Below are 27,461 nucleotides of genomic sequence, written 5' to 3' on the forward strand. Positions count from 1 at the left end.
GGCGGGCGAGAGAGGCCGGGCCTTTCCAGGCTCATTTGTGTATTCAAATAAGGAGAGCCGCTCCGCTTCCCATCGTGCACCGCGAAACGGGACTGGTACAAAAATTTAAAGGCATTCAGAGAATGAGCATAAAAAACCGCCGCCCAAACTGTCAGACCCCGGTTGTTGCCTTCTCTAATTAGTAACGCGTCCCTCTGTAGCAACGATATTGTTCACCCTCACTGACAAATACTATTATCTCCAGAGGTTTAAATAGCAATATGATCGAGGTTAGATTCGTGCTCGCTTCGGCAGCACATATACTAAAATTGGAACGATACAGAGAAGATTAGCATGGCCCCTGCGCAAGGATGACACGCAAATTCGTGAAGCGTTCCATATTTTTGGTGAACTCCTGGCTGGGCTCTACCCAGGTAGGGGTGACTCCCCCCCCGATGGCAGAGACCCACCACTGAATCCACAGCCACGCCCTGTGGCCGCAGCAGCCTGCAGTGGGCGCAGTGGTAGCCGCCCTCTGGGAACCTTTTACCATCCTAAGCTCAGCACGGAGCACAAGGGGCTGCAGGGGGAAAGTCGCACCATGGGTGACTTGCACCAAAGGTCCCGCCCAGCCACCGCGCCGTGACAAGGCCACGGACCAATGGGCCGTCTAGCCCGGTATCCCGGCTCTGGGAGGTCAGCGCCAGATGCTGCAGGGGGAAATGAGCCGAACAGGGCAATTACCAAGTGAGCCATTCCACGCCGTCCGGTCCCAGCTTCTGGCAGTCAGCGGTTTAGGGACACCCGGCGCATGGGTTGTGTCCCTGACCATCCTGGCTAACAGCTATTGCTAGCCCCCAGGAACACATCTGATTCTTTTGTGAACCCAGTTCTACTTTGGGCCTTCACAACATCCCCTGGCAATGAGTTCCGCAGGTTGCCTGTGCGTTTTGTTCTTATGGGCCTTGCAGGAGGCGCATGGATTGAACTAGAACAAGGTGTTGGCTTGGCAAACAGAAGGGGCACGCCACGCTCACAGCTGGCCTTACCGACGCTGGGGAATGTTACCAAACACCTTCCCCAGTGGCTGCTCGCGCTGGCTCAGCTGCAGCGGCAGGAAGCCCACATTTAGCCAAGACGCTGGCAGCTGCCAGCATATTTACTGCCTGCTCGTACGCTCAGCTGTCCCAGTGGCTAAAACGGGTCGGCAACCTTTCAGAAGTGGGGTGCCGCGTCTTCATGGATTCACTCTAAGCTAAGGTTTCGCGTGCCAGTGATACATTTTAACGTGTTTTTTAGACACTCTCTTTCTATAAGTCTCTAATATGTAACTAAACTATTGTTGTATGCAAAGAAAAATAAGGTCTTTAAAATGTTAAAGAAGCTTCACTGAAAATTAAATTAAAATGCAGAGCCCCCCCCCCCCCCCCAGGCCGCTGGCCGGGACCCAGGCCGTGTGAGTGCCCCTGACAATCAGCTCGCGGGCCATGGGTTGCCTGCCCCTGGGCTAAAACGGCTGGTGCTTGGGCCACGTGCCCCCCAGCAGCACAGCACCGTGGCCCTAGACCCAACACGGAAAACGTGGCACTGTTGACAAACACACTGGAAGAGCCCTGGGCCCACAGGCAGCGGTGCAGGATCTGCTGTGGTATGAAAACAGGCTCCCGGGGAGGAAGCAATGCTCTGCCCTGAGCTGAGCAGCAGCCGGCAAGGAGCAGAGACGCCCACCGGGCTACACGCCAGCTCCGAGCTGCCCTTTAGCTGTGGTTGTTGGTGTCTGGCAGAGTTATCACTTTACGTCCCAGCAATGCCTGTATTTTTTCATTCATCTTTTGGAACCCATCCAGGGCCCACACATTAAAAATCACTCAGGCTGGCTAGCTACTGCTTCTGGCCCCTTGTTAAAACAGGCTTCCCAGGACCCCCAGCACACCACACACAGCAATGGATGAACATCACAATCTCCGCAGTGAGATGGGTCCCTGCCACGATCATCCCATCCCTTGTGGCCCCAAAGGCATTTAAAAAACCCAGCACCGCTTCCCCGCCCCCGCGTCTGGCGAACTCCCTCTTCCAGAATCCACATCTGTTTAACTTCCCCCCGGATCAAACTACTGTCCCCCATGTCTGGTTAAACTCCCTGATCCTGGGAGATTGATCTTGGATCACAGCTGTCTTCAGTGCTCTGGCTAGATGCAAATCACAAAGCCCCAGGTTACAGCCAAGGATGCCCCAGAGGCAGGCTGACCCCTTTCAGGAGCTAAATGTGGCAGCAGGTGCTATGCATTAACCACTTGATTACCCCTGAGGTTCCCAGGGAGGCCGCCCCATCCCTAAATCAGCCACTAGTCTGCAGCTGCTTGGGCTGGGTGTGGTCTGTGGGATGATTCGCTCCAGCTGTCTGAGAGGCCAGGGAAAGGGAAGCTGGACAGGGGCCAATCCCCCACCCAGCAGTGAAACAGGAGCTGCCCTGCCGAGGGGAGTGGGGCAGCAGGAAAAACCACCTCTGTTGACACCTCAAAAATCTTGCTCCCCTTAATTAGACTCTGCTTGCAAATAAGTCATTGACATGTGGGCCCTTCCCATGCCTGGCCAGGTGGCTCTCTCTGCTTCACCACTGATTCTCACAGTGTCCTCATCCCACCTAGGTGCACTAGACAGTGGTTCTCAAGCCCTCTTTCCGGTCCTTTGACATAAGTGACAAAGAAATCAGCAGCTCTCTTGGCTCGGCATTGGCAACTGTGGAAAGGCACCTTGCAACTACGGAGCCCTTCCGAGCTCCAGTGCGGGCCAGCTGGTTTCTCTGTGGCAACCCAACCCAACATCCCACCTGGTCCTGATGGAGAGCTGGGCCCAAGATGCTGTCTGCAAGGCGTCCAGCCTTGCTGCTCCCTTCAGTCCCAAGCCCAGGAAGAACCAGCTGCGGTGACCTGAGGATAACTTTCAAACCCTTCAGCAAAATAATTGTAACTTGTTTTAGACCTTTCATAAATAACCACGACATGCTTTTGAAGCAATCTGTGCGATTTGGCTTGACGGGTTCACCCCACAGAGCGCTCTTCCGGGCCTCATTCCTTCAAAGCAAAATCTAGCCATTGAATTGAAGCAGGAGTCCAGATGGCATTGCCTAGAACCCCTTTTGCCCTCTTCAGTGGCCAGAAGGAAGGGAAAAAAGCAGGACTGCCTGTGTGTTAGTCCCCTGTTTCTTATACCGGAGTACGCGCGAAGGATTCTCATTCTGTCATCAGTGACAGCGGAACTGCGGGGGCCATGGGGCTGGAGCCGTGGGTAACTGGGGCTGTTGGGGTGAGGCCATTGCGCAGTGGTTCTCAACCAGGGGTCCGGCGCCCACTTCGGAGCCGCGAGCAGGTTTCAGGGGGGCCGCCAAGCAGGGCTGGCGTTAGGCCTGCTGGGCCCCAGGGCAGAAAGCTGAAGCCCCCCACCACCTGGGGTGGAAGCCCGGGGCGCCAAGTCCCGCCACCCGGAGCTGAAGCTGAAGCCTGAGCAACCTAGCTTCGTAGGGCCCCCTGTGGCACAGGGCACCGGGGCAATGGCCCTGCTTGCTTCCCCCTAACGCCGGCCCTGGCTTTTGTCCGCAGAAACCAGTTGTTTTGGCACAGGGGGGCCGTGGAGTTTTTATAGCATGTGGGGGGGGGGGGGGGGGGGCTCAGTAAGACAAAGGTTGAGAACTCCTGGTCCAGAGAGCTCGGATGGGACGACTGGACCGCAGGAGGAGGCGGCTGCAGAGCAATAAGGGACGGCTGGTGACTTATCAGCGATAAGCCGACTCCTGCCAGTAGCTAGCCGGGTTCTTTTCGAGGAGTTCGCTCTTCAGAACACGCCCCCTTCTCCCAGGTGAGAAGAATGCCGGGCTCTCCGCTGACCCGCAGCAGCACCGGTCTGCATGGGACCGAGCTGGAGCAGGAATAGCCACCGTGCACCTTCAGGTTAGCCCAGGGGCCAGGGCAGGACTGGAACAGCAGTTTTGACATGCTCCCATGCCCACCCACCGCTAACCCGTGGCAAGAGGGCTCAAGGCGGAGGCTGGTTGGCTGGGCTTACAAGCCAAAACACCTGTCAGAAAGCACCGTTGGCCCGTAGCAGCCCCCCCACCTCTTGTGCAGTAATGCCACCTAGCCCCTTCGGCTTTAATCTTAGGCCACAGCGTGGTCCCGCTCTCACCTGATGTTGTCCGGAGCAAGGGGGCAGAGCTGCAGCTACCTGACTAATTTCAGTGCTGGGGCTCCAGTAAAAGTGGCTTCAGGAGCAGCAGCCCTGGTCCCTGCAGTGTCAGTATCCAGCCTGTGCAGCTGCCTGTCTATTGCTCCTGTGCTGGGACGCACGAAGGGGTGCCCATGGGTGAGGTTACCTTGCCCAGCAGAGGTGCCTGGAGACATACACGAGCCCAGAATTCCTCCGGTCGTACCTGTGCCTAAGTGCTGACTCGCGACTGTATTCAAACCCGGCCCCCTGGCTGAGCGGGCAGAATGACTCCATGACACTGTTATGCTTATAAGAAGCACTCGGGATTTTTTTTCAGGGGAAAAGGCAATACGCCGCGTTTATCGAAGATACAACAATTAGCATATGCATTCAATCACACACACACAAAATCCCGCCAGTCGATGTTATAGTTACCAGTCTAGAGTCCGGATCAATCTAGTGGCCAGCTAGGTGGATCATGGGTAGGGAGGCGCCAGGGTCCGTCAGTCGCAACACGCTGCTCTGGGGAAGTCTTAGCAGGACGAACGCAAAGTGTCATGGCAAGGTGCCCTGTTTATATAGTGATCTTTTTCTTTTTATTGGGACCAATGAGTTTAGCACCATTATGCTGTGATTAATTGTTGTTTGACGAGTGCTTGTTTTTTTAAATTGTTTTTATTTTTTGTGACAGCTATTTTGTTCCTATTGTTAGGTGCCTGTTTATTTTTTAGAGTTGTCAATTTGCCCTTTTCTGACATTTTAATAGGGGCGTGTTGCAGCCTCCTGGAGCCCTGGCATCTGTTTCTGGTTTTTCTCTTGTACATCTGGCTTAGCGATGGCCTTCACACTTCTTTTTTTACACATACCTTTCTTATTTACACACAAAACAGAATTAATTTACACAGAACATTTTAAACCAGAACATCAAGCTGCGATGCACAAGCAAACCATCACGGCATTCTTTTACTTATTTTAAAATGCTAAACCTACAACAAAGCAGTGGCCGTAAAACCTCTGTAGCTGCCTTGAAATCAGCCCAGACACCGATTCCGGCTGCTGCCTCTTTACTAAATGGCCCGTTAGGCCGTTCCTTTTTGCTATTTAAAGAGGGTGGCTGGCAGAATATAATTAAATCAGACACCAAGACATTTAATACATGCTACATTCGTATTTTTTTTATTTTTTATTTTAAATGATACACAATTCAAACATAAAATTCTACTACGACAACACAAGGTCTGTACGAGGACAGACGTCCCTGCCGGCGACTCCCTGTTAGCCCGCGCTGAGGACAACCTCCCGGGGCCTTCTGGGAGCGACAGTCATGTGGCCCGACTGCAGAAGCGGGCTGCCATATTGAAAGCAAGGACAGGCTGACGCCAAGGTGTGTGGCTGCACATGCCCTGCCCTGGGGCGTGGTAGGAAGCTGTGTTGTGTTGATCCAGGCTGTTTGTGTTGCTACTGATGCCGTGGCCTTGGAGATCCAGTCAAGCCTGCGGGTGTTCAACAGAAGGGCGGGCAGAGCAGCCCATGGAGGGCAGGAAGAAAGCCCCGGGGATCGTCTGTTCATCCAGGTGCCCACAGACGTGGGGAGCCCGCCCCCCCCAAAGCAGTGCGGGAGGCCTCAAAGGGGCCGTGCCTGACGGCTACACCGTCACACGCTGCACCAGGCCTCGCTCGTTAGCCGATGCACGTGGACACCGCTCCAGCTCCCCCCACAAAAGCCAGATTGGGCGTCCCCGGACCCCTCACGCCCTGCCCCAAAGAGCCCCTCTGCACGCGAGCCCGTCGGCCGTGTGGGAACGTGCCCCACCCGGCAAGAGAGAACGAAGTCTACGGCCAACCTTTGAGAGGAGGCACTGAGACCCTGCCCCTGTCTCTCGCCAATACAGACCAGCATCGGCCTGCCTGCTCCAGGACACCAAAGTCCTTTAAGTATTATATTGTCCAGAGGCTCAGAAGCCTATTGGCTGTTCTGGGCCCCTGGTCAAAGCAAATACCTCCTTGACCTTTGCAAAACCAATATCCTTGCCATGGCTGCGGCAGCTGGTTTGCGGCAGCCAGTGCTGAGCCCAGCGAGTGGCATCTCCTGGTGTCCAGCGGTTCCCCCCATCTGTGTTACCCACCTGCTGGCCATAGGCTCACACACAGACTGCAAGCTCTCCAGGGAGGGGAATGGCTCCCTGCTAGCCAAACGTCCAGCGCTGAGCACAATGGGGCCCTGGCCTCTAGAAACTCCTGTGAATCTAATACTAATAAATACTAGTATGAGGCAGCTACTCGGGGGGGGGGGGGGGTGCTGCAGGTGAGGGAGAGTAAGAGGGCATCAATAGCAGAATAAGGGCTAGGGAGTGGGAGGTTTGGGGTCATGGGGAAAGGGATGGAAGCTGTCCTAAGTGAGAGGCAGCGTGAGCTAGTGTTTAAAGCACTGGGTTGGGAGGCTTGGGTTCTATTCTTGAGTCTCCCACAGTTCTGCCTCTGGTAAGTCACAGCTGCCGCTTGGTGCCTCAGTTTCCTCATCTGTAAAATGGGGCTAACGTGACCGACCTCCTTTGTAAAGCACTAAATGCTATTGCTGAAAAGCACCAGCGAATAGTAATCCTTAGCGCGTCACTAGAAAGGTTGGCGGTCACTGAGCTGGGTGATTGGGTGGGCTAAGAGAATGGGCACCGGGGCAGCCCAGGAAAGGGCACATGGCGCACGGGGTGCCAAGTAGAGTGCAGGGTGTTTTGGGAGGGGGGTTACAGGCAGGGGAACGAGAACGGGGAGCCAGAAGTAGAAGCCGCGTGAATGAGTCATTCTAGTAAAACCCTTGGCACTGGCCCATGTGAGCAATTCCACCTTAAGAGGTGCCCGGCTGGGCCCTGCCCCACCCCCGGCAGCAGGCAGGTTGGGCCAGGACTGGGTGTGAAGCTGGCTGTTTGGTGGATGAGCTGGCTGGGTCCTCGGGCTCTGTTCCTTGCTTGGTTACTCTCCCAGTCGGCACAGAGCAGGGGGCAGGCTGGGCGGGAACGATGGCTGGCACCCAGCAGCTGGGGCAGGACGTTCAGTGCTGACAGGGTAACGGGCGCTCCAGGGCGCAGACCGATTCCGGGGGGGGGGGGGGGGGGGCAGGTGGATGGATCTGCCCAGAGGAGAGGTACCAGGTTATGGCCCATGCTGGGAACCTCCGACCTGCCTCCATGCGCTGCCAGCCTCGTCCTCCTACTCCAGCTCTCTCCATCTTCCCTCCTTTGGCCTAATCTCCTTCCCCCTGTACCTTCCCTCTCTGTTTTAGTTTCCCCTCCAGCAGTACCACCAACCGCCCGCCGTGAGATCCACCCCTGCCAAAGTAAGTCCTGCCTTCCTCCGGGGCAGGAGAACGAAGCCACACTACAAATGGCCTTGGGCCACCAGAAGAGGGCAAGAGCTCAGCAGAAGTTACCATCCATCATGTGGACGGACCTGGTGTTCCACCCCGCCCCATGCCAGCTGCAGCTGGAAGGTACGGCTCAGGTATATCCCCCATCCCCGGCAAGCCTGAATGATTCCAAAGGACCTTACAGGTAAAGAGAGAGAGAGAGAGAGTGTGTGTGTATGTGTGTGTAGAGTCTGAAATGCAGCCTCCTCTGGGGTGGGACACTGTAGCTGTTTAACAGCTGCACAGCTATGGCATAGCACAGGGAAGCGAAGAAGAGCATTGCATCCACCTCAAGGCGTGGCGGGGGGGGGGGTGGGGGGGCTAGGCAGCTGCTGGAGGTGCCAGCTGAAGCCAGGCTCTGCTCCCATCTGGGTGTGATGTCGGGGCACAGACACAGCTGAGATTAACAGGAAGCAGGCAGCGCCTTCCCTGGGCCGTGGCACTCGCACTTCTGAGAGGAGGGATCTAAAAATAATCCACCCAAATTGCTTCCTTTGGGGGGAGCCGGCAGCAGGCCTGGCCGAGAGCCTGAGCAGAGATGGGCAATGCTCAACATTCCTCTTTCGTTCCAGACCGCCCACTGGTGAAGGCAAGAGAGGCCTGGAGAGCGGCTGGGCCCCCGGGGCAGGTGGCAGACCCCTCGGGTAGGGGGCACAGAACAGGCAGGTGGAAGGAGAGAAAGAAGCTGGCTCCTCGGGCCACGGTCCCCATCCTTGAACACGGGAGAGGAGGAACAGGGTCTTCTCCAACCAGCTGCAGCACTTCAAAGACCCCGGCAGAGGCCCTGTCCGCTCCCCAGGTGCCCAGAGATGCAGCCAACAGGGAGAAGCCCAAGCTCAGGAAGATCTTGGTCGACCTTCGCCCCGTGCTGGAGAACGTTACGGAGCCCTGGGACCCTTGGGAGGGGCGTTCAGAGACGAGGAGCGCCCGTCGTGCGGGGTGCTCTCCCCGGGAGCGTGGACAGCCCAGCAGGGGAGGCCGCGCTGGCGGCGGTGGAGCCAGCCCCGTAGAAGATCAGACTCACCGGGTCACCGCTCTGCCCCCTCTAGCGGCCCAGCCCGGAGACAGCGGCCAGGCTGCCGTGGCGCGTGAGCCGCCCCTTGGCCAGGCGCCGGCTCCGAGGGACGGCGCACTCGCCCGCCGGGCTGCTCCGAGGCGGGAGCCCCCGTCGCCAACGGGCTTCCCGAAGACGAGCCTCCGGCCAGAGCCAGGGGAGCAGCTGCTGCCCCCCGAGTGCAGCAGCTCGGCGGAGAGGGTGAGTGCCAGGGCTCCTCCGCCCACCATCCCCAGGCCCCGCCAAGCGAAGCCCTGCAGCAATTTGCACCAAGCCCAGGCAATGGGATTTCCCACAAGGGATGAACGAAGGGGCATTAGCAGGAGCAGTGGGGGGTTCCCACAACCTCGCCGCCCCCTCACGCCAGCGTGCCCCCTGCACACGGGATCTGTCCGCTCAGGGGTGTTGGAACGTGGCCACCACGGGGCCTGAGACTGCAGTGAGTCCGTGCAGGGGCGGAGTGGGGGTGCACGTCTCACAGGCACGGGGCGGTCTCGCTCCTCCCTCTCTCTTCCTCACCCAGGCTGGAGCGGGCAGCCTCCTGAGGCCAGAGCGCTCCCCAGACACCCAGCTCCCCACGCGCCGGCTCCTACAGCGACTCCAGGAGACCACGACCAGCAAGAGCCACCAGCTGATTGCTCAGGCTCTGCAGTCTCTGCGCAAGGAGCTGCAGGGGGAAGCGTCTGCCTCGCCCCACGCGTGAGTGAACCCCACAGAGCGCGCCCAGGCTGCTTGGAGACCTGGTTGCAGCTTCGCCCCCGAAAGAGCTTTCGCACCGACAATCTAGGTCCCTCCCCGCCCCCCCGGGGCACCTTCCTGGACTCGCCCTGCGCTTGCAGCAGGGCGCTTGGGGACGTGTCAGTCGAGGCCTTTGGGGGTGGTGGGACACAGCTGGACGTGCCGGGGGGACTTTGGTGACGTGCAGAGGCGACCGTCTTGCGTTGTGAGGCCTCAGCCGAACCCCCGCAGAGTGCACGGAGCTCAGGCCGAGCTGCCCCTGCTGGCTTTGACCCGGACACCTCGGGGATCCTGGAGATGTCACACCCCGCGCTGCCTACCCTCAGCCAGCCCCCTGCCGCTTGACATGCTCAGCGCCCCAGATCCTGCATCTCGGCTTGGGCCAGGAGCCCTTGCTAGGGGAGGCAGACCAGATGGGGGATGAGAAACTGAGAACACAGGGCTGGGGCTCAGGGAAGACTTCAAGCAGCCAGTGCCAGTAACCCTCTGCCCTTCCTTCCATCCAGGGATCACAGAGGGCTTTGCAGACACTCAGCTAAGCCTCACCCCCCTGAGAGTAGCTATCGCCAGACCCAGTTTACTGAGGGGGATGGGACTTGCCTGAGCTCACTCAGCAAGTCCAGACCAGGAATAGAACCCAGGAGTCCTGGCTCCCTGCCCCTGTGCTACTCACAAGTCCCCAAATTGTGATTGCCCAGAGAACTGCATGCAAGCCCTATGGGGGTCTCCTGCATGGGCACGTGGAGAGGGGCTCCCTGTCTCCCTTACCCTGAGCACCAGAGTGCTCCTGTGGGGAGATAATACACAGCTGGGGGGTGGGGGGCGAGGCAAGGACCAGGCTCCCATCCCAGCACCAAGGGGCAGAGCCCAGCTAGCTGTCTCCTTGCAGAGGGGAGAGGTGGCGTTTGCTCCGGGAGCCTGCGCTGAACAGGAGGGATGATGCCAGGAGGAGGAACAGGAAGGCCGTGGGGCTGCATCCTGCGGCTGCAGAGAGGAGACTGGTGAAGCTCACCTGGAGGACAGGCAGGTGAGCCACGGAGACAACCTCAGGGGGTGTCTTGCTTCTTGGCCATGCTGGCTCACGCGGGTCCTCCAAGCCACCCTCCTTCCAGCTGGGGGGGGGGGGGGGGAGGGAGATGTTCTACTTCCCTCAGCTCTGCAGGGATCCACAAGAGCTCCCCACCTCCGTGTACCCCTCCTCCTACCCCTGCAGACCATGGCAGCCTGAGATTCTGAGTCCCTTAACCGGGCCAGGGAGCTGGGAGCTGGAGAAGGAACATGAGGGTAGGGAACCTGCCTTCTGCAGGTCCCAGAGTAAGGCGAGGCAGAGGGATACCACCCTGGCTGGCAGGGCAGGTGCGTGCCAGCAGGTCCCAACACACTTCAGCTTTCCCAAATACCACAAGGGCATGATGCATCCAGAGCACAATGAACCCAGGCCTCTGACATGCCAGCCTAGGGCAGTAGCTGTATGCCACCGTGGCAGTGAGATCATTGTCCTTTTCAAGCCGATGTGACCGTGTCCTAGGAACTGGACAATCCAGCCTCGGGTTTTAGCAGTGCAGGCGGGGCTGTAGCCGCAGTGAGACAGGGAGGGGGCGGTGGGGTTTGGCAAAAGGCCCCTGCAAGAGAATGAGATGGGGCAGAGCCAGCAACCACAGGACATTCCTGCCCTCGGGGGATCTGCCCCCCACCGAGCCCCGTCCAGCCAGAGGATAGGGCCAAAACAAGACAGATCACATTCCCCGAGCCAGGGGAGCAGTTCCCCGGCGCTGGCACGCTGCCGTCTGTACCACGCAGACACCCCTGGCCCTTTGGCCCTTTTCTTAAGGATCGGATCCAGCTGGGAATCGAGTGCTGGTGAAACCGCTGGAGCCCAAAAACACCTCTAGCCCCATCAGCACACACTATCCCCTGCGTCTGTGCTGCCATGAAGGCATCTCCCCCGGGGCTTAGGAGTGGAGCGCCATCCCATGGCCCCAGACTGCCACAGGGGCTGGAGGCGTTTTGTGCCAGGGACACTTGCTCACCAGGACCTGGACTAAGGCCTCCAGCTCCCTGTTTCCTCGTTCCTGGCATCTCCTCCCTTTCACCCCTCCTGTTCTCTTCCAGCCCCATTGCCAGCAACACCAGGGAGGCAGCCTGCCCCAGAACCCACCGCTGACAGCCCCAGGACGAGAGCAGCTGCGTCATGCAAACCTGCTCCGTCCCATGTCAAAGCAGCACCGCCCTGCTGGAGGAGAGCCCAGTACAGCCAGCAGCAGAGCCAGAGAAGATCCGGGGGGCACAGGCCCCTCCGGCCCAGCTCCTGAGCCTCTGGCCAGGGTGAAAGAGCCAGAGGCTCCTAGACCCACATGGCCAGGAAGACCCCAGCTCTACACCAAGAACTGACCTTCCCCCACTCTGCTGCCAGGCCTGACAGCTGGATTTCTAACTCTGCCTGATTGGTCCTGGCCTTCTTACTCCACCTGTGGGATAGCTCAGCCAGGAGTTAACCCCCTGCTTGTCAGGGATCTGTAGCTGGTGGTCCACTTCTGTGCGCCCCCATCCCCCAGTGAGGACAATGCGGGACATGTGCGTGACGGGGACCGAAATGCAAAGGCCACCTCTCTGAACCAGAGGAAAAGAAGTCACTTGGTTCCGTAGGGTGAATTAACCTGTGGAACTTACTGCAGGTATAGAGAAGAGAATCCAATGGTGAGAGGTGAGGGAATAGTCAGGACTCCTGGGTTCTGTCCCAGCGACCATAGGCAAATCGCTTCTCCTTGTGCCACAATTTGCCCTTCTGCCCAATAAAGGGTATTAAACACAGGGCCTGAGGGGTTAATTATTCACAAAGTACTGAAAACCTGCAGCTAGAAGAGGCTAACTTACATTAGGCCCCTATGTACTAGGGCAACAAGTGGGTTAGGAACACTTAGCGGGCGGCTAGCACCCAGGAGACTTGGCTGCAAGTCCCAGCTCTCCCTGTGACCTTGGACAAGTGGCTGAGGGCCCGATTTGTAACCCTGGCCCTCAGTTCCCAGCTGTGCCATGGGGTTTACAGCCCTGCCCTCCCTCGCAAGGTGGGTAGTGAGGATAAATATACTCAAGATTGTCAGCTGCTCAGAGACTGTGGAAACGGGGCTGGCTAAGTGCCCTAGACCCACAGAACAGGGGAGGAAAGAGAGAAACGAAGGACGAGCTGGAGAACAAACCCCGACGCCCAGATAGAATCGTTCCACCCCCAGACTGGGGGTTATTGTGTGCGTATATTTAATTCGCTTAGTATTTCACGCAAATCTCCACAGACTCTGCTCTATAAATACCAGAAAACAGACCAGCTACATGAGAGAGCCCAGCCCCAGTGCCCTCAGGGCAGAGCGGACGGGGCATGGGGGCAGGGTCACGCCTCTTTGGGGCCTGGGGCCAGCGTTGTGTGGAGGGGCATCGGCTCAGGTGTTTGTAACAGTCGGCTGGGGCGCGGCGATGCCCTAGCCCGGCCTAATGCCTGGGGCACAAACGCCACAGTACGTCGTCAGCGGCCACTGCCTGCGTCTCGGACCATTGGGAGAAGAGGCCAGCCATGGCCATGGCAACATGGGCCATTTTAAAAGGGGATAATACAATACTTAGATGGTGGGCGGGGCTGGTGGTGAGAGTGGGCGGAGTCTGTGCTAGGACAGTGCCCGGGGAGAATGCTACATCATCTTTGGGGACGGGAGGTCACTGCATTGTTAGTGACGGGGCGGACGGACAGAAAAGCAGGCGGCCTCGGAGAGGAGGCAGGCATCAGCTGTTCTCTCCTCCAAAGGAGGACTGGCAGAGTGAGGGCCACTGCCCCTGCCTTGCCAGGGAAGGTGCCAGGGATCAGGGACCAACTCCCGCTCAGTGAGACCTTCACCACCGCTCCCACCAGGAGCCAAGATCTGGCCCATGAACAGCCAGGAGGGGAGGTAGCTGGGGAGCCTTGGGGATCGCAGACCTCCCCGCCTAGGGACAGCTCAGGCTCCAGGCAGGGGCACAGCAGCTCAGGGCCTGGGAGAGCGACGTGGTCTGAGGAAGGATTAACGCAAAGGGATGTTCCCACGGGAGGCCACCAGTGGACGCAGCATGTTAAGCCCTGGGGCAGGGCGGAAAGGAGGGGCTCATGGCCCCGGCAGCTGAAGGAGTGTTACTGACAGGCTCCCAGGCAAGCCCCTTGGTGGCTGCAGCATGGGGAACGGAGGGAAAATGGAGTGCCCTCCCCAGGAAGAGAGGGGATCCCTGACATCACACGGCTGGCGAGGGCCTTGCAGTCACTGGAGAGTGGGGGGCAGCCCTGCGGCCTGTTCAAACAGCAGCTCACAGCAGAATGCAGTGAAGGGGACCAAGGACCCCGCAGGGTCCAGCCGAGCCTCCCCCTTGGGAGCCCAAGCGGCTGGGTTTAATGCAGGTAAGTCTCTGAGAAAGGCCCCTGGGCCCTACTATGGGCGGGAAGTGCATGGAGCTGGGCAGGGCAAGGGGTGACATCCACACCCCTGGCCCACCCAGAACCGGGGCAGGGCGCAGTACAAATACCAAGTGAGAGCTGTGCCTGCAAGGAGCCAGCCACAGGAGCCCGAGGAGGAGAGCCCGACGGGCCCAGCCTGGGATTCAAACTCAGGGCAGAGGTGGGCGTTGGAGCCCTGGGAGTGTGGGAGGCAGATCCCACCTCCTGGTTGCCACTTAAGGCATAAGGAGGCTCACCCCACCCCACCCCTTGCTCGCTGGGAGAGGGAGTGACTCCCAGGAAAGCTCCCTGCACCCTAGGGTGGGGGCTTGGCAGGAGCTGCTCCCAGAGGGCACCGTGGAGTCAGGCACTACCCCCTCTGCACTGTTGATTCAGGTTTAGGGGGCTCTGCGTCACTCCCCTGGGGGGACAGCCACGGATGTGGGGTGAGGAGCATCAGCTGGGGGCCTCTGCCCCCTAGGAGCAATGGGTGTTTTATTGATTCGGCTTTAGGGGTAGGTGGGGCTTTCCCTCCACCCTGCTCCAAGCAGGAGGAGCCCTGGTGCTACGAGGGAAGCCCCCCTCTGTATTTTGGCTACACTCCTGGCCGGGGGAGGGTCTCAGACTGCACTCTCCTGGTAGCTGTCGTCCTCCAGGAAGTGGGTGATCCTCTTCCAGGGGTCAGGGGGCTGGGGCTTGGACAGGGGTGCCAAGTCCGGCAGGGGCTCGTCTTCACTTTGGTCCTTGGCGAAATGGACAAACACCTGGCGGGAAAGGGACAAAAGCAAGAGAATCAGGTGGGGCGACAGGCAGGCTGGCCTAGTGGTCACAGCCTGGGGCTTCGTGAATGGAGTCGTGTCTGGTTCACCGTAGACCTCCACTCTCCAGGCTGAACCGCATGCTAATGAAGGACTGTGAGAATTCAGAGAGAGAAAAGTTACAGAAAAAGGGAAACAACAGGCCCCGTGGGGCCGCGGGGGACTAGTTGGAGGTGCACATTGAAAGTTTGCTGTGGTGCATTTGGGGGACGAAGATGACATCTTGGTATCCTTCCCCAAGGAGGGAAACACACAGTGAGTTTGCTACGTGACAGAGGGGGCACAAGTAGGATCGCCTGAAAATGCTGGAGAGAAATTTGGGTGAGAGACACTTCTTTAGACGGGAAGGGAACCAGCTAGCTAAGCAGAGGCTCTAGAAAGCAGGGTAGGATTTTGTGTTCTGTGTGACCCTTCGTTTCCAATATTCTTACCCGCTGTCACTCGAATCTCTGCTCTTCGGTCATGCCCTTCGCCTGGCTTCCACTGGAAATACATGGACGTGCGGCACATTTGCAGAGCTGCATCCTAGGCCATAGCTAGTGAGCTGGTGTGTGCCGGCTGTGGGAATTCCCAGAGGGTCCGGTGGATGAAGGGCTGGACCCAGCAGGGAATGCTTCAAGGGCTCGGCTGTGCCTATCGCTAAGCCGTACAGAGGTAGCGAGGCCAGCGGGGGCCTGGGGGGCAGGGCTGGTGTTACTAGTGGTTGGTGGTTTCAGGGTGCTGACCCACGGCAGGCACAGACAAGTCGCCTCATGCTAAAGGCAGGCGGGGGTGAGGCACCTCACAACGCTGAGATCCCCTGGGGAGCATCCCAGCTGTTGGGAGGACGCTCTCCCAGCTGGCACCTATGGGGTTAAGAGGACAGTCCCTTACGCTCAAAGTAGGGGAAACGTCCATTTATTTGATCCTGGGTCCACACGGGGGTGCTGCCATCCCCAAGGCTGGAGGAGAGGGGCAGAGACCCGGCCCTGGCCTCACCTGGTCCAGCGTGGTTTGGGACACGGAATAGTCCTCGATGCGGTAGGTGCCCCTGTGAGTGGACAAGATGCTGAAGATCTTGGCCAGGGAGCAGCTCCGAGAGGGTAGCTGGTACTGCAGCATGCAATGGTGCCTCTCTTTGAGGACGATGCCGGGGAAGGAGTCCTGGATGAACGTCTCCACGGGCCGCAGGTCCGGCCCGGGGCCCGACACCCGCAGGGTGATCGTGTAGCCGTCGCCGAACCTATGGCAAACAGGTGGGCGGGTTTGTTCGCGGACACGCCGGGCGCACACTGACCGCTGCTCAGAGCGAGGGGGACCGACGGCTCCAGAGAGCGGCCCCAGGGATTAACACGGCAGGGAGCTCTCTGAGCTCCAGCCACTGGGGGAGTTACCCCAGCCAGGGAGGGGAGCAGGAGCTTTGGGAGAGGAGAGATCGGGAGCAGCAGGGAATTCCCCGCCCCACACACGTGCCTCAACCCTGACCCATGGCCCATTCGTTCCCTGGCCACTCCACTCGGAACGCCACCAGGGCGGGGGCAATCAGTGCGAATAGCGATGGTGGTGTCGTGCAATCAGGACCATTAGGGGACTGGTCCGAGACCACCAGACTCATTTCAGGGACTGCCAGATAGTGGTAACTGGCGCCCCCCCACCCCCCACCAATGCCCAAGGTGCTGGGACTGCCAGCTCCCTGAGGAGGATTCATTCGGGGGAGCAGAGGGTGGGTTCAGCTCCTTCCTTCCCTGCCTCAGCCTGTCCACGGTTGGAAGGCGACGCCGGCATGGACATTCCCTCTCCACCCCATCAAGGTCTCTGAAACGTTCCCAGTGCAGCTCGGTCCCTAGCGGGCACTTCGTGCCGCACTGGGGTTCCTGAAGAGCCTGAGGAAATTACGCGCAGGAGATGTCCGGCAGGGCAGGGAGACGAACTCGTTACCGGCCGGACTTCTTAGGCCATGGCTGGGGAGGGATTCGAAGGGGGGGCTGGAGAACGGCAGGATGCCACCAAGTTACCTGCTCTTCAGATGCTGCACGCTCCCCAGGCAGCGGAACCGGCCGTTCACCATGATGGCCATGCGGGTGCACAGGGCTTCGCACTCCTCCATGCTGCCCGGAGGGAAGAGGTGATGGCGTGAGCGCCCCCGACTCGGCACCCCCACACTCCTCCCCTGCCCAACAGCCCCCCATATTTGCTTCCACTGGGCCGTTCCCTGCGGGGGGTGGGCAGCATGGGCTAGTGGAGAACGTACTCCCCACCTGAGTGCCGGACCAGGCCCTCAGCTGGGGCAAGTCGTAGCTCCACGGACTTGCAGAGGGCTACGGCTAGCTCATGCTGGCGGGGCGGCTGGCTGTTTACCCCTGCCAGGGAGCGGGAGAGCAGCAGCGCCCCCTGTTGCAAACCCCTGGCTCAGCCACAGATCAGGGGCAGCGCTGGCTTCCCTGCCCCTCACCCGTGCCTCAGCCCTGCCCCCAACCCTGTGCACGGCACAAAGGGAATCACTGCAAAAGGGCGGATTGACAGCTACTCGCCTGCTGGGGGGCTAGTTACTGATGGGGGGAGGGTTGAGGCTTTGTGCGGAGGGAGGGATGCACAAGCAGCTCAGCCCTCTCCCTTACCTGTGGGAGGTGAGCACCACGGATCTGCCCTCTTTGATCACGCTGAGGATACAGTTCCACAGGAACCGCCTGGCTCGCGGGTCCATCCCCGTGGTCGGCTCGTCCTGCAACGAGCCCCGAAAGCGGCTTTGGGTCAGCCCTGGCCCTGTCCAGACCAAGGACGTGTCGGGGTGGGAAGCCCAGTGGGCTTGGCACGAAGGCCCCTGCACCCCGCTTTTGGCCGTGTAAATCCCCGGGGCGCCCAGGGCCAGAGTGGCGTAAACAAGGGCTGTGGTGCAGCCTGGGCCCAGGAACAGAGCCCGACGGGGGAGGTCAGCTACATCAAGGCTGCGTCCCCATGTTAAATGACCATGCAAATCATCAGGCCTGGGGTTTGCATATGCAGATAACTGTGCAAATCAGCTGCCTTCCCCCTCTCATCGGACGGCGGCTGGAGGGGGCTGACTCAGGGTGCCCGCTAGGGGCGCCCGAGGGAATAACGTCCAGGCGCCCATTGCTGCCCGGCAGCACTGACCAGGAAGACGACCGGCGGGGCACCGAGGAGGGCGATGGCCGTGGAGAGCTTGCGTTTGTTCCCCCCGCTGTAGCCCCCGGCGGGTCTGTCGGCGTACTGCGCCAGGCCCAGCTTGGAGACCCCCCACTGAGCCACCTGCAGGGAGAGAAGCACAGAGGCTGAGGAGGCGTCTCTCCTGCCTTGGGGTGGGAGGGGGAGGCGGGGGGGGCGGGGGGGGGCTTTTACCCTGGGCGTCTCCTCCTCGGGGACGCCTCGCACACGGCAGTAGAACACCAGGTGCTCCCGTCCCGTCAGCAGGTCGTTGATGGCGTCGAACTGGGGGCAGTAGCCCATGTTCTGATGGACCGACTGCAGGTCGCGGAGCACGCTGCGAGGACGGAGACACCGAGCAGCTGGGGGGGGCGTCCTGCAGCGGGGCCCCGGGGAAACCGATCCGCAGGGAGGGGCTGGGAGAACGGGGTGTCCCCAGGGCTGCCAGAGCCCAGCAGAGCAGCCTGAGGGCAGGAGGAAGGGGCGTGCGTGCGTGCGAGAGAGAGAGAGACCCGGTTCTCGTGCTAGCGCGGCACGCGCCTGCCCCGTAGCTCCACCACACACAGAGACCCCCCTCTCCCGTCTGTACAACCCTGACCCCATCCTGCTCCCCCAGAGCTCCCCTCTGTACCATTTCCCACCCATCCCCCAGCCAGGCGCTCCCCTGTCCCGTCCCCCATTTCTCCCTGTTACACTCACCTATCCCGTTCACTGGGGCCCGCACCTGCCCCGCCATGATCTCGTCTGCACTTACCTGTCGTCCCTGCCTTCACGCCCCCAGCAGTGCTCACTTGCCCCACACCACACCTTGCCTGCCCCTCCCCACTCACCTGTGCCCTTTCAGACAGGCATCTCCTAGGGTCACCTCCGTGTCCCCAGTCAGCATTTTGAAGGTGGACGTCTTCCCAGCGCCATTCACCCCCAGGAGACCGAAACACTGCGCCGGGACCAAATGCAGGGTTAAAGGCAAACTGTCCCCTAAGCCACCCATCCTGCCTGGCTCCCCCTTCCAAGAGGCATGGAAGTGCCCAAGAGGGGCCTCCCTGATGGCCCCAAGGAGAACAGCACTTGGACTGGGGCTCAGGGCCAGGATTTGGGGGGTCCCCCCCATCACCTCTTCCTCCCTAGGACACACTCACTGGGCCGTCTGTTCCATCCCCCTGTGCCCGGTGTGACATGGGCCTGAGCCAGCTGCTTCCCCACATCAACCTGCTTCCAAACCTCTCGCTCCACGGACCAGGGCTGCCTGCCCTTTTAATCCCAACCATAGCCAGCTGCCGTGCACCTGGCCCACCAGCTGCCTTGCACCTGGCCCACCAGCTGCCTTACCTCCCCCGGGGGGATTCCCACACACAGGCGGTCCACAGCCGGCTTCTTCCTCGCCCGGTACACCTGAGAGAAATGGAAAGAGCCTGAGAGCAGCATCCCAGGCCTGAAACACGTGGGGAGAGCGTGGAGTCGCGGGCTTGTGCGGGAACCCTCCTCCCTGTGCGAATGCAGGCCAAGCACCTGCTGCGAGTGTGCGGACCCCACGGTGAACATCGTATGGGACCCCACCGCCTCCTGGTGCTCTGAATCATTAGCTCCAGGGTCGCCGGACTGGTGGCAAGGGGAAGAGTTCTAATCCCTGGCAGGACGGGTTCATCGCCCTTGGAAAGACCCAGAGAGAGCCGGGGGGTCGCGGGCGAGGGTGGATTGAAAATTTGGTCACCAAAACTGTTTTTTTTTGGACAGGACACTGGGTTTGTGAGCAACCGAACGTATTCAAAGGAAGGGTCTGCGTTCACGGGAAAACTCAGATGGTTGTCAGAGAAAACGAACGCCCTGAAACCGGAATATTCCCGTTTGGCTCGTGCCGCCGCAGAGCCTCATGGGACGTGCAGTTCAATTGCCTCATCTCTCCGCTCTCCTCTATGGGTTGGGGGCCCCAGGTGGACTGCATCTCCCATGATGCACCATGGCCAGGGACTCCCTAGGTGCATTGCCTGCCCTTGCCAATGGGGGAGGGGGTGGCGGTGGCTCATGGGAGGTGTAGTCCAATCAGGGGGGCCTGGCCCATAGCAGAGAATGGGGCCCTGTGGCAGCATTTCCAAACTGAGATTTGTCGATATTTGAACAGCTGCCAAAAAAAAAAAAAAAAATCTGTGGAAAATTTTTATTTTCATTAAATTTTTCCATAAAACAGAAAAAAGTGGCACAAGGAAGAGCCACGACCTGCTCTGGGGCCGAGGCTGACGGTGGGAGGCGGATGATGATGCCCCCCGCCCCCCGAGTGTTCCACTCGCCCCCTCCGCACCTTGGTCAGGTCATGCAGCACCAGGATGTCTCCCCGCCGTGCTCCGCTTGTGATCTTCTCCCGCTCCCTGGCCACGTCCTCGTCCTCCCCGCCCAGAGGGGGAAGTTTAACAGCAAAGGGCCTGAAGGGAAGGAGGGGGAATGGCTCAAACCAGGATGCGAACGGAGGGTGACGTCCCACGAGGGCGAGCGGTGTGGAATGGCACGTTGGGCTGCACGGTCGCCATGAGACTCAGACCTAGCACGGGCTCTAGGGAGCTTGGAGATCCCATGAACGGTGCTGGAATCCTGGGGGGTCCTTGACTTGGGGGCTGTGATCAGGTGTCGGGGGTCCCAGATTGCCAAATGGGGGGGGTCCCAGCTAGACCTCAGCAGGATGAGACAGAGTGTTTCATTCTATGCAGCCGATGAAGTGAGCTGTAGCTCACGAAAGCTTATGCTCTAATAAATTTGTTAGTCTCTAAGGTGCCACAAGTCCTCCTGTTCCTTTTGCAGATACAGACTAACACGGCTGCTACTCTGAAACCTGTCTTCATGGTAAGAGTTGCTGGTCTAATCCCGTCCCGGCTGTGGAGACAGGCCCGTGTGAGCAGGGTCAGATATTACAGTGACCATGTAAGCACACGGGTGAGAGCCAAGGGGACCTAGGCTTCTAAATCACTTAGGGTACATCCACACAGCAGCCAGGGGGCGGGGGTGTAAAATCATGCAGATTTGGCTCGGAAGCCTGGACGGACAGATGGATGCGGCAAGTGAAGGTGGCATCTCCGCCCTCCCTGGGTCATGTCACTGAGATGTTAACTCTGCCAGCCCAGCCCCCGACCCCAATGACTGGTGGGGAGCTGGGAGAAGGGGGTGTAGTGTCAAACAAAGGGATAGATGAACAACGGGCTTTCCCCACCCTGTTATGGCAGGGACGGGGAGAGTGACTCGGGGAGGAGGTTGGCTGGAGCTGGAGTTCTACCCCAGCCGCACGCCCATCTGCTGCTCCCGCCACCCCCCGCCGGCCCCTCACCGGAGCTTGATGAAGAACCTGTACTGCAGCAGGATGGTGAAGAGGAAGAAGACGATGCCCTGGAGAGCCATGGCAAACATGTTCTTCCCAGCCAGGTCCCAGCACAGCGGAGACACGAAACGCTTGTCTCCTGGGAGGGGAAATAGGGCTTGAAAAGAAGAAAGGGGTGGTGCATGGGGGAGGCATGGGACAGGACAGAGTCAGTGCACGGCAGAGGGTCAGATACCACGGTGATGGCCATGGCCTAAGAACCTAGGCAGAGACAGACAGATGCTCCTGAGGAGAGTGGCGCAGGGATCACAGGCGTTACCCGTTCATGCTGAGTCTGGGGTGGGGGAACGTGTAGCCCCCACGCTCTGGGCTCAGGCCACTCACCGAACCTCTCGAAAGCATCGGCCATGGCCTGGTTCTTCACCATGTCGATGAGGCCCCGGCCCAGGCAGAAGTGCGGGAAGATGAGGAAAACCTTCTTCAGGATGCGGTTGACATGGTTCAGCTTCTGCCCGGGGCAGGGGGGGAAAAGCAGAAGACTCTGGCTCAGGGGACAGCCCCAGCTCTCTGACACCAGCAGGGGGGGGGCTCCAACCATCTCCTTGGGAGTCCCCTTCCCCGGGAGCTGAACTCACCTCATTGCAGGCACTGGGCTGAGGTTGGGGGCCTGGGCGGTTGCTAGTTAATCTTGGGTTGGAAAACCCCCACCGCGCAGCCTGTCCCGAGAGGGCCAGGGAAGCCCCCAGGGTGCAGGGCTCACCTGGTCGACGAAGAGCTCCAGCACGAAGGTGGCCACGCTGCCGTTGATGCCGATGAAGAGGTTGACACAGGTCAGCACCACGTAGGCCGTGCTGGGGATGGTGAAGAGGAAGGAGGCCGGGTACATCAGCGGCGTGATGGACCAGCTGGGGTGGAAGAGGAACAGAGCTGCAGCAAAGCCAAAAGACACTAGGCCCGGCACCAAGGAACCAAGCCCATGCCGCAAACCAGGGCTGGGAGACAAGGTGCCAATGTCCCACAAAACTGCACCGCCTCCCTGCTCCATTCAGAGCAGGCCAGGCTCCAGCCGGAGGCTCGGTCCTCCAGGGCAGGGCTGCCAGCTGTAATCCACCCCTGAGAGAGATGTACTAGGCAAACGCCCTGAGGTCCAGTGTAGGGAGTGGGTATTTCAGCCTCGCTCAGATGGCCGGTCCCAGGAATGCAGGCCCAGGCTGCAGGCCCCTGAGGCTTGGAATAAACACGGACACTTGCCTGGACCGAACCTCCAGGCCGGGCCAGCTAGCTCCCTTCCCCTTCAGGGCGAGCCTTTGGTCCCTCTCCCCAGGATAGGACAGACAACAGACAAAGCGAGCTCCCCGGCTGCACAGGGCATTTGCTCCCCGTGTCATCAGGGCCAGGCGGGGGCCGCGCCTACCCCGGCTCACCCATAGAGGAACAGCAGCAGCACCAGGGAGGGCAGGTTGGCTGAGGACACGTAGGACTTCTGCTGGAAGCAGAGGAAGATGAGGACGACCAGCCCTGCTGGGACCAGGTAGTTACACTGTGGGGAGAAGCAGAAGAGGCAGCGGGTGTGACCCAGTCGACCCTGGTTGGGTGGGGGGGTTCTAATGAGGACAGGCCTGAAGTCACCCCCCAATCTCCCTCCCCTCCAGACAGGGAGCGAGCCCCTCCTCCCCCGACTCTGACCATGCAGTAGCCACTGGCGTTGAGCTTGTCGCAAAGCCCACACGCCCTCACTGAGCCAGCGTGCCCACCCTGTCCTGGCTCAGGGCCTCTCATCAGCCCAGCGGTGAGCCCCACTCCTGGGCACAGGCTTCCCTGCGCAGCCCACCCCCACTCTGTGCGGTGCGCTGTCCTCGGCTCATGGAGACCGGGCCACCTCTGGAGGTTGATGAGCCTGCTACGACTTCGGCAAACAGAACCCGCCCTTTTAGGTCCGGCAGCAGGGGCCTCAGGTGTTTCAATCCAGAGGGCCCAGGTTCAATCCGCTCTGCTGACAACCTACCCAGGCATGCAGCCGTGTTGGGGCTGACACCTGCCTCCCTCCATGAGGGTCCTGCCTGCAGCTGAGAACCTGCCTGTGAGCCCCACCAGGTGCCAGCCTGACCCTGTGCTGGAGAGCTATATCCCCCACTCCCCTCCCCCTGCCCCCAGATCCATGGGATCCCTCCTCTCCCGTGTAAACCTGCCACTCCCCAGATCTCCAGCCCCCCGGCCTGCCCCGCACCATGTCCCAGGCGAAGTTGCCCAGCCAGTAGACGCCGGGCTTCATGCCGCTGACGAACTGCAGGTGCTTGGCCTTGCTGACCCGCTCCTCGATGAGGAAGAGGACGAAGCTGGCGGGGATGAAGGACATGGCGAACATCACACAGATGGAGACCAGCACATCCACTGAGGTGGCCATCCTGCCATGGGGAGGGGAGAGCGAGATGAGCCAGCCACCCAGCAAGAGCCCCACCCAATCCCCACCCACCCCGAGGCTCCCCTGTACTCACAGCGCGGCCTCCGAGAGCTGCTCCTTGGTGAGGTTCAGGGGGTGGTTGATGGCCGTGATGCCGTAGCGCCAGGGCTCTGCGCCCGGGGGCAGGCTGGCCCGCAGCAGCCCGTTGTTCACCACGTTGACGAAGGACACCATGGCATGCCAGCCCTTGTTGTTGAACCAGACCTGTGGCCGCATGCAGCGTAACGGCAACACTCAGCGCCGAGCTCGCCCCCCGCTCGAACCCTGTGACTCACCCGCTGCCACCGTAGCACAGCTGGGAATTGAACCCAGGAGTCCTGAGGCCCGGTTCCCCGCGGCTCTGACTGCCAGACCGCACTCCCTCCCAGGGCCAGGAATAGAACCCAGGAGTCCTGACACCCAGTTCCCATCCCTGCTCTCTGGCCTTCTCAGGTTGGCATCGGAGGATTAGAATATGCTGCCCATGAGGGTGACAGGCCCCTGAGCTCCCCCCACAGTGGGGTTCCATCCCCAAACTGACCTTAACATTATTGCGGGTGTCCAGCCCTTCGATGAAGCTGGTCAGGTTTCCCAGCAGCCTGTCTATGGGGCTCCCCTGGGGGCCGGAAAGGGAGATCAGGACTGGAACCAGATCGATGAGCCATTCACATGAGCCTCCCTGCCCCGTGCCACCCCCATCCTGTCCCGCCCCATGCCATCCATCCCAAGCCCCGGCCCTGCCCCAGACCTACCACCCCCGCCAAGAGTCCCATGTGGCGGATGCCGCCCTCCAACCAGGGTAGCTCTCCGACTCATTGCAAATCCCCAAGGAAGGAAACTGATTCTGCCCCCCTCCCCTGCCCTGCCCTACCCCACCCCATCCGATCCATCGGGTTATACCTTTGTGATGTTCAGCACAGCCCGGATCTCCCGCACAGCACCATCCACCTCCTCTGCCGAGGGCAGGGTCTGAGAACTATGGGCACCCAGCGAGATGCCGCCGTACCTGGGAGGGTGGGCGCAGGGAGGGAGGATCAGGAACCCAGGCGTGCCCCCTCATGCTCCTCCCTGCCCTGGGAGATTCGGGCCAGCACCTTGGGGCCAGGGCCGGGAGACACCCCCAGGCTGTGACGATGGGAGATCAGGTGCATTGGCACATGACAGGGAGACTATCTGGTGACCAGATACTGCGGTGATGGGCACGCTATATGCATAGACATATAGACAGAGATGCTGGGGGTGCCATCCCCCTTCCACAGCAGTAGATCCCCGAGCTTCAGTCAGAGCCACTAAACCCCAGCCCCCTCCCAGAGCTGGGAACAGAACCCAGGAGTCCTGGCTCCCAGTCCCATACCCTTAACAGTCTTACTAAAACAATTCATACCCCAGCTGCCCCCCCACTCCCGCCCCTCTCACCTCTGCTCATTGACCCATTTCTTGGTTCTCAACCTGCAGGAACAAAAAGGAAATGCCCGGGGAGCCGTTAGCATAGCTCGGTGGGCCTGTCCCTGCATTACAGCCACCAAACGCCTGACAAACAGCCCTAGAGAGCGAGGTAGCGATTCGCCCACAGATCAGGGACAGCTGGAGCAGTGCCAGGGCAAGCGATGCCCCCGCCCGGCCCTGAAAGCAGGCCCCAGCCTTGGGGAGGGACAGTTCAGGCACTGGTGGCCCAGTCAGCCCTTGGCTGCTGCACTGACAGGGCTCTGTGCCACCAGGTCAGTCCCAGCAGCCTCAGCTGGGATTTGGAGGGGGCAGGAAGGGAGAACTGTAGGTCGGAGGCAGAGATGGGAGCCCTCCCCAGACTGGACCAGTCCCCAGGATCCCCCAGGTGCTCACCCCTGGCGGATGATCTTGGGGTAGGTTTTCACCAGGTAATCGGAGATGTTCCTGCCCGTGAGGTTCTGGAGGATGTCGCCAGTGCCCCTTTGCACCTGGCAGGAGGACAGACGGCGACAGACAGACAGGAGATGGGACTGGTATCATCATCGTCCCAGGCTGGGCTTAGTAGGGCCCCCAGGGCCACGCTGTGCCAAGGTCTGGTACCAACCCCGACTGAGTCCGCTAGGAGCCACCCCCCTCCACCCACCCAGCCTCTACCGGCCGTGACTCTGGGGGGATAGAAGCGGGTGAGACCCGGGCGACGGCAGCTGCCAGTCTCCACGCTGGGCACTCCCTGGCCCAGTCTGACGCAGCTCCTGGCCGCTCTGCGCAGGCGGCTTTCTGCCCTCTGGGCTGAGCCTCCCTCGCCGCCCTCCCACCCTGACAACCCCAGGGGAGGCGGGAGTGGCCGGCTACCTGTGGAGGAGGAAGCCCCCCCGCTGCTTCAGGGCAGTCGGGCAGCATCTTCCTGGCCCCCCGGGAGCTGCACTCACAGGCCGGGGAGGGGTTGGCTGGCGTCCAGTTCGTGTTCCGGAAAACCTCGGCCAGGGACCGGGGCACTTCGGGGGTCCAGAAGCCTCGTTCGTGGGACGCCGGTGGGCAAGGCGCTCTCCTGAACACCCCGGGCAGGGAGAAGGCCGCTGGTTAGCGCCCAGCCTATTGCTCTCCGCAGAGCCGAGTGGGAGCGAGCTCCGAGCCGGCCCCAGCTCCAGGCTAGAGCGGGGGGGCGTGGACCCCTGCAGGCGGGGGGTACAGCCCTGGGCAGGCCCAGTGTGTTCACTCCTCGGACGCCACTCTAGAACCCAGGACAAACACGGCCCAGACAGCAGCAGCTGCATAGGGGAAGAGTCTGGCCCAACAGAACCAGCCAGGCTGGCGCGAGGATGCCTCCTTATGGCAAGCACAGGGAACTGCAGCCACCTTGGGCTCCGCTCCGAGGCTCTTGGCAAGGAAGCAGGTGCAACCCCACAGGGTCCCTTCCCAGCGGCAGTAATTGCCCCCCAAGCCCATACATGCTGCCTGAGGGAGGGGCACAGGCTGGGGGTACTCACCCCTCCAGGGCATCCCTCATGCACTTGGTACCGAAGCCCGGCTCGGCCAGCAGGGCTCCAAGGAGCTGCACAGAATCAGGGTCCCCCGGGGAGTCATCACTGAAACAGATGGAGCGGAGGGGCCACTTTCATGAGAATCCTCCCAGCCAGCGTTGCCCCGGCACAGCCCAGGCGACAGCCCCTGCCCCCCACCTCACTCCAGCTGGGATGAGACGCACCTGAAAAAGGTGAACTGCTCCCCATACATCCAGGGCTCCAGGCGCAGCGGGGGGTACTTCCCGAAGGGTGGCACGATCAGGCTGAAAAGGAGGGCGATGCACACAAAGACAGCCGGCAGGACGATCTGTGGGCAGGGGCTGGAGTCAAAGCTGGGCAGGGGAGATGGTCCGGGCTGAGCCCCTTGAGCCAGGGCATAGCCCCAGGGTCAGAGCTGGGCAGGGGGATCCCGCAACCAGGGGCCCTCAGGCTGGGGCAGAGCTGGGGCTGGGGAAGAGGGGAATCCTGCAGCCAGGGTGCTAGGACACCCTAGGTCAAGTCAAGGATCCTACAGCCAGAGAATCCGGACTCTCCGGGGCTGGGTCAGAGCTCCAGGATGCAGGCCTGACCCACTGGTAGGGGGAGAACATTCGCACAGGAATATTGCCCCCCACGTTCCATTCACCCCCCCACACACACCCCCCTCCCCTGATGCTCCACTGCCCTGCACCCTGTGCTCGCAGAGGGGCTCCCCTCCCACACCCCCCATCAGAGCCCCCCCCCCACACACACTTCCCCGACCCTTTCCCGGCAGTGCCCAGGCTAAGGAGGAGAAGCCCGCAGTACTTGTGCGAAGAAGCCCCTGGTGCTGCGCCGGGCGTAGAGGAGTCTCTTGGTGAAAAGAGCCCGGAGATGCTGGCGGGTCAGGGCCCAGCCCAGCACCTGGTGGGAGCCTCTGCCATCCAGGCTGTGCAGGAAATCGGTCTCCTTTGGCTCCTCAGCTGCAAGAGGGAGAGCCAGAGACCCCC

General features: G+C 60.6%; 2 protein-coding genes and 1 non-coding gene across 13 annotated transcripts in view; 2 read left to right on the top strand and 1 right to left on the bottom strand.

Moving 5' to 3' along the window:
• The first annotated feature begins 272 nt into the window (after window positions 1–272).
• Window positions 273–12,185, top strand: LOC114022427. The gene is made up of 6 exons (XM_037885622.2): window positions 273–413; window positions 7,460–7,666; window positions 8,155–8,837; window positions 9,160–9,335; window positions 10,264–10,401; window positions 11,487–12,185. Exons 2-6 carry the CDS (start codon window positions 7,561–7,563, stop codon window positions 11,536–11,538), a joined length of 1,155 nt encoding a protein of 384 aa, XP_037741550.2. The 5' UTR covers window positions 273–413; window positions 7,460–7,560; the 3' UTR covers window positions 11,539–12,185.
• On the top strand, window positions 279–385 carry LOC114022459. The gene has a single exon (XR_003566552.1). It is a non-coding gene; the product is annotated as a U6 spliceosomal RNA (small nuclear RNA).
• Window positions 12,186–12,584: 399 nt separating the features above from the next.
• Window positions 12,585–27,461, bottom strand: part of ABCA7 (ATP binding cassette subfamily A member 7) — a 45,641-nt gene continuing 30,764 nt past the window's right edge. For 3 of the 11 annotated variants that reach the window (XM_037885619.2, XM_037885620.2, XM_043536090.1), the window contains 23 exons: window positions 27,280–27,434; window positions 26,676–26,800; window positions 26,458–26,556; window positions 25,823–26,018; window positions 25,364–25,458; window positions 24,941–24,973; window positions 24,425–24,530; window positions 24,066–24,140; window positions 23,580–23,749; window positions 23,312–23,489; window positions 22,509–22,624; window positions 21,845–21,989; window positions 21,469–21,592; window positions 21,094–21,223; window positions 20,080–20,200; window positions 19,113–19,175; window positions 18,614–18,720; window positions 17,979–18,120; window positions 17,754–17,888; window positions 17,240–17,343; window positions 16,637–16,729; window positions 15,621–15,864; window positions 12,585–14,588 (listed from right to left, as the gene is read on the bottom strand). In XM_037885619.2, the coding sequence (XP_037741547.1) occupies window positions 14,445–14,588; window positions 15,621–15,864; window positions 16,637–16,729; window positions 17,240–17,343; window positions 17,754–17,888; window positions 17,979–18,120; window positions 18,614–18,720; window positions 19,113–19,175; window positions 20,080–20,200; window positions 21,094–21,223; window positions 21,469–21,592; window positions 21,845–21,989; window positions 22,509–22,624; window positions 23,312–23,489; window positions 23,580–23,749; window positions 24,066–24,140; window positions 24,425–24,530; window positions 24,941–24,973; window positions 25,364–25,458; window positions 25,823–26,018; window positions 26,458–26,556; window positions 26,676–26,800; window positions 27,280–27,434 (2,900 nt within the window). In that variant the 3' untranslated portion in view covers window positions 12,585–14,444. Of the gene's footprint in view, window positions 14,589–15,620; window positions 15,865–16,636; window positions 16,730–17,239; window positions 17,344–17,753; window positions 17,889–17,978; window positions 18,248–18,613; window positions 18,721–19,112; window positions 19,176–20,079; window positions 20,201–21,093; window positions 21,346–21,468; window positions 21,593–21,844; window positions 21,990–22,508; window positions 22,625–23,311; window positions 23,490–23,579; window positions 23,750–24,065; window positions 24,141–24,424; window positions 24,531–24,940; window positions 24,974–25,363; window positions 25,459–25,822; window positions 26,019–26,457; window positions 26,557–26,675; window positions 26,801–27,279; window positions 27,435–27,461 lie in introns of those variants that run through there. The other 8 variants (XM_043536089.1, XM_043536091.1, XM_043536088.1 and 5 more) reach the window with 5 other exon arrangements.

Source organism: Chelonia mydas, chromosome 25, assembly GCF_015237465.2.
Source record: "Chelonia mydas isolate rCheMyd1 chromosome 25, rCheMyd1.pri.v2, whole genome shotgun sequence".
Lineage (NCBI taxonomy): Eukaryota > Metazoa > Chordata > Testudines > Cheloniidae > Chelonia > Chelonia mydas.

Bases quoted from the DNA above. Each gene is read 5' to 3' on its own strand.
- LOC114022427 (XM_037885622.2), top strand. From the start codon at position 7,561: ATGGCCTTGGGCCACCAGAAGAGGGCAAGAGCTCAGCAGAAGTTACCA. The intron at 7,667-8,154 runs GTACGGCTCAGG...CTTTCGTTCCAG, and splicing joins ATGCCAGCTGCAGCTGGAAG to ACCGCCCACTGGTGAAGGCA. The intron at 8,838-9,159 runs GTGAGTGCCAGG...TTCCTCACCCAG, and splicing joins GCAGCAGCTCGGCGGAGAGG to GCTGGAGCGGGCAGCCTCCT.